Source organism: Atta colombica, unplaced genomic scaffold (genome assembly GCF_001594045.1).
Source record: "Atta colombica isolate Treedump-2 unplaced genomic scaffold, Acol1.0 scaffold107, whole genome shotgun sequence".
Taxonomy (NCBI): Eukaryota; Metazoa; Arthropoda; class Insecta; order Hymenoptera; family Formicidae; genus Atta; species Atta colombica.
This window is the reverse complement of record NW_017259192.1, coordinates 4,967,952-4,973,118: the sequence shown is the minus strand read 5'-3', so window position 1 is coordinate 4,973,118 and position 5,167 is coordinate 4,967,952. Positions and strand designations below refer to the sequence as shown.

The window sequence follows — 5,167 nt, the reverse complement described above, 5'->3', positions numbered from 1 at the left end:
AATTTCGCTTTCACAAACTCTATATTTTTTTATTTCCCATATGTGGTGTGGGTATATTCAAAAATTATTTAAATAATTAAAATTTAATCCTGAAATAATCGAACAATTTGGCTCATTGATAAAAGTTAGTTATCTATTATATCTTCTTTGATTGCGCACAAACGTGATTAAACTAATGTTATTGCGTGCATGTGGGAGGTAAAAGCAATAATGTTAATGTCAAAGCATAAGGGACATGTTTATAATCTGGTGAATGTTTGTGAGAAACACGCGATAATTTATGAATTATACATTGCATCACTCTGCTGCGTGACAATTCTAATTAGTTTTATATATATATATATAATTCTATAGTTATATGTGTGTGTATATATATATATATATATATATATATACATATATATATTACATTTAATTGTCGATTTTAACATTTAAATTCTAAACAATTCTAAATGAGATTTTATTGTATTATACAAAATGTAATGTCAGTTATATAAAATACATAACTAAAGTTTATTCAGAATTATTTATACCATTAAATATATAATATCATGTTTTGTTTTATTATAGTTATTATACATATCTACATACGTATATAGTAGGTAGTAAGAGATATAGTATAGATTTTGTATTACTGATTCTAAAAAGTGCAATGGCATTACATTGCACGTATACATATATGATAACGTACTTCAAACTTATGTTTTACGGAGTATAACATTACATGTAGCATAGGGGAAATATTTTCGATCTAAAATATCAGTACAATTCGCAACAAAGCAATTTATATTTTTATTACACGCAACTACATCGCTTCGCATAATTGCATTTTGAATTTCTAACTTACACGCGAAATAGCTATTGTATAAAGCATCCATATAATTCTATGTATGCTTTATGTAATAAACTGTATGCATAATAAATAATATGTGAAGAGTAATATACATATAGAAATGAATAATAAAATGTTTAATTAAAATTTTAAATCATCGCTTCGAACAAATCATTATTAGAAGAACATTATATAAAAACAACATTATATATGAACATTATATATGAACATTATGAAAAAAAGAAATAAATAAAAAAAATACTATCTATATACCTTTCTTTTATTATAATTTTACTAAAATTTTATAATAAAGTATTATCAAATCTTATTTTATTTGGTAATAGTAAATATATATAGCTATGTCTCAAGTTATTATGCAACAAAACTTGTAAAAATAAAAAATATTTTATCAAAAGGAGTAATAATAGCACAAGATTAAACACAATAACTCTCAGTAATTCGTTTGAATCTGTTGGGGGATATTAAACAGCATCGTTGTGCCATTTGTTGCAGGTATATGGCCATTATGTATCCTCTTAAACATCATATGTCTCGCAAGAGGACAGTGATTACTTTGATTTTAATCTGGGGCATTTCATCGGCACTAGCAACCCCGTGTCTTTTATATTCCACAACATCATTGCGCAGGTAATTATAATAAATGAATCACTAAGCAAACTTTTGTTAATTTTGTATTTATGAACAATTTGATTTTACACTCTTTTATCTTATCTTAAAATATTATAAATTTATATTACAAAATTATATCTACACGTAATTAAAAAATTAATCTAAAATAATAAAGAGAAAAAAAGTGCAACAGAAGCTATAATAAATTTTACGTTTATTATCGCAATAATAAAATTAATACATAATAGTCCCTTAATATTATGCATCTCATATATTTCTCATACTTTATATGTATATTTCAGTGTCATTTACGTAAGTTTGAATATTAATTCGAAATATATTGACATTGACGCTTATTGTTTTTCTTTTTCTGTTTTTATCAACGATATACGTCATTGTGCAAAATTATTTTCAGATAATATTAGTATTATTATATATATATTACTTCTTATAATTTATTATAAGCTGTAATGGATTAAAGAATACATAAAAAAATCTCATTTAGGTAGATAGTATGTTTCGTTGCAAATGTGAAATGCTGATCACGTTTACAAGGATGCATTACCATAGGGCATAATGCCAGATCATATATAGGTATGGGAAAAAGTTCGTAGCGTTTTTCCTGTTACATCTAACGGGAAAAACGCCACGAACTTTTTTCCACACTTAATATATATATACAGAGTAATTTAAAAAAATAGAGAATTCTATAAAAAAGTTAAAAATAATACTTTGTATTTTTTTATTTTATGTATGTAACATATTATTTTAATAATTAAACACTTTTTAATTAGAAATATCAATAAATTTTTATAAACAAGAAATATAAATTTTCTGAATACTATGTATGAAAAAAGACAGTACAGACAACTATAAAGTGTCAACTATAAAATTATTATCATGTTATTATATTACTAGTATTTTATTTCATGTCACTTTCATTATCTGACGGTCGACTGTAAAAATTTATCTTTCCGTTTTTTTGTTCTGCAGAAACAAAAAAGAGAGCTCAGAATTTATAATTTTAAAAATACTTACAATTTAGTTGTATATAATTGTAACATCATATTTTATTAAAAATTAATAAAAAAGTTTGAAGAAAGTACGTTTTAACTAAAATATTCTTTCTTATAACAGAAATGAAATTTTTATTATACATTATAGTTGGAGCATAATTTAACTTAATCCTTTTATCAGATATGGTTGATAAAAGGATTATACATAAATTCGTGCATTATTCTTATATGTATATTTATATATTTCATATTTTTCAAATAAATTATTACCGACACAAACATTGATATTTAATAAAACAATGAAAGAAACATATTTTATTTTATTAATAAATAATACAAATTGATAAATAAAACATTATTTACATTGGAATAACAAATCAAAATGTAAAAAATTAAAATTTAAAGATAGAATTGTTTTAATAATATTTTGTGTAATAATTTTCTGTAGATTCAAATAATTCTTGTTAATGTTTTTATACATATGTATACATCTTGCGTATTATTCTTTGCGTATCAATTGTGATTTTGTATATTCCTTTGTATATTCTCAGAATTTTGAGATGTTGTTTAAAAAACTTGATAATTACAACTAATTGCAATGGGATATATCAGTTTGGCTTTTGCCATATGTTAAATGTTAATACACCGTATGCTAAATGTTAATAAAATGTTACAATCCGACTTATGTCAGAATAAATTAATCAGTTATTATATATTAAAAAAAATTTTATATATTAAAAAAAGTCTATCTAATTTATTCAACTTCAACTAGAAGTACATATCTCATTTGTATTCTCATAGATTTTCTTAAGGCTTACATAAAATATTCGACAAATGATGATATAAATTTGGAAAAAATTTGACATTTTTGTATTTTAATAAAACGTTGCAAAATTTGCAGATTATATATTTGTTCAATAATCTGCTCGAGCAAAGCTTTAAATTTCTTATCATTCTGAGCCAGCTGTTTCTTTTTTCATCTATAAATTCTCACTTATTTTCTCTTTGCTTATGATTTTTTTTGTATATATGTAATATATATTTATTGCTTGGTATTATTTAAAAAAAAAATTAAAAAATTGTTATTTATAAATAAAAGAAAGATTTTAATATATGTTCTATTTTTTATCTTCCAAAATGTAACAGCTAAAAAGAATATCTAACCAAAATTTTCTACTTTTTTCATTCTAGGCACATTATGTATCTGCTTTACAGATTCCTAAAGCTGATACTATCCTTTAAAGCCGACCGTCTGCTTCTAAAGTTCATATGTTTCCAAAATCGTCTGTATTTCTTTTCTACAATAAATAATTTCCCATAAATTTTAACAAACTAAAAATAATTTTTTGTAATAAAAAAATTATGCACTTATTGTGTTATAAAACGTTAAATATTATTACACATGTTATGATTGCATGTAACTTAAAGATGCGATATTTTGAAATTGCATTTCGAAATTAAATAACAGAAGAATATTTATAATTATTAAATTTTTTCAATTGTTTTTATTTAAAAAAGTGAAATTCGTATTCGCAAACATTTACTTTGCTTCCTATTGTGAAGTCAATGTTTCATATGAATAACTTCTACTCTTGTTTTTCTTTTATAGATTCATATCCATATCTCTGAACCTGTTTTTCTTTGGCTTTAGTCCTATGAGAGACTTTTTTTCTCATATCCCTCCAAGAGACTTTATAAAAACAAAATTTTTTTAATAATTAATATTTGAGAATATAAGAAGTATTTATATAATTGATAAATGTATTTAGAAGTATAATCGTCTCAATATTTATTACTACTGATTCATATTTCCTTCAATATTCTCAGAGAAATTGATGTATAATCAATTGCAGATATTCTAATGGCACAATTAGAATCTCTTGTTACTTATTGTGGCCTGACGGTGGTTATTTACATAGCAAAACGGAATATTGGTGAGTAATAACAGTTTTATTTTACTAAAATTCTCCTAAGCAAAACTTAACAGGTCTTAGTGTAATAAATTTTAAAAATATGTAAATCTGTATGTCGAATGGGGATTGTTTTTTAGAAAAGGCACCTATAAAATTGTGTGCGAAAAAAATTCCCGTAAACATCATTCAATCTATAATAAATATGAAAGAGATTGAATCGAAGATTATTCTAAAGAAATAAGAAAATTATATATTTATTATACAGTATATTATACAGTGTATTATACAACATATTTATTATATAGTATATCACTGGAAATGATAAGAAAAGTTCGACCTAATTAGAATAATTGCATTTGTTCCACATTACTATAATTTAAGACTTAAGATTTAAGTATTAATTAAAGATAGAGATTTGACTTTTATTGCTTTGCTATTTATTATAACTTATATAAAATATTCTTATAAGGCTACAAAATAAGGTTAAAATTATAAATGTAATTATTAATGTATAAGTCAGAGAATGGGAAGTTATTTATTAAGAGTACATTAGTTACCGTTACTTATTACTGAGCCAAAATAGTAACAAAATAGTAAGCATTAATTCGCTAACTGTAAACAATACATATCAATATATCTCAATATACGGATAAAATATTTAAATTATAGTTATATGAGGATTTGTTTCTCTCAATCAGCTTTAATAGAATAATACTTTATGGTTAAACAATTATTGTTTAATGTTAACAATAAGAAAATCAAAAAGAGAAGTCTAA

The 5,167-nt window shown here is 23.1% G+C and overlaps 1 protein-coding gene across 1 annotated transcript in view; it reads left to right on the top strand.

Annotated features, from left to right (window-relative positions):
• The window catches only part of LOC108692384 (tachykinin-like peptides receptor 86C), a 44,682-nt gene that overhangs the window by 27,045 nt on the left and 12,470 nt on the right, over positions 1-5,167 (top strand). Inside the window, exons 3-4 of the mRNA XM_018200612.1 lie at positions 1,346-1,480; positions 4,332-4,412. Coding sequence (XP_018056101.1) covers positions 1,346-1,480; positions 4,332-4,412 — 216 coding nt within the window. The remainder of the gene's footprint in view (positions 1-1,345; positions 1,481-4,331; positions 4,413-5,167) is intronic.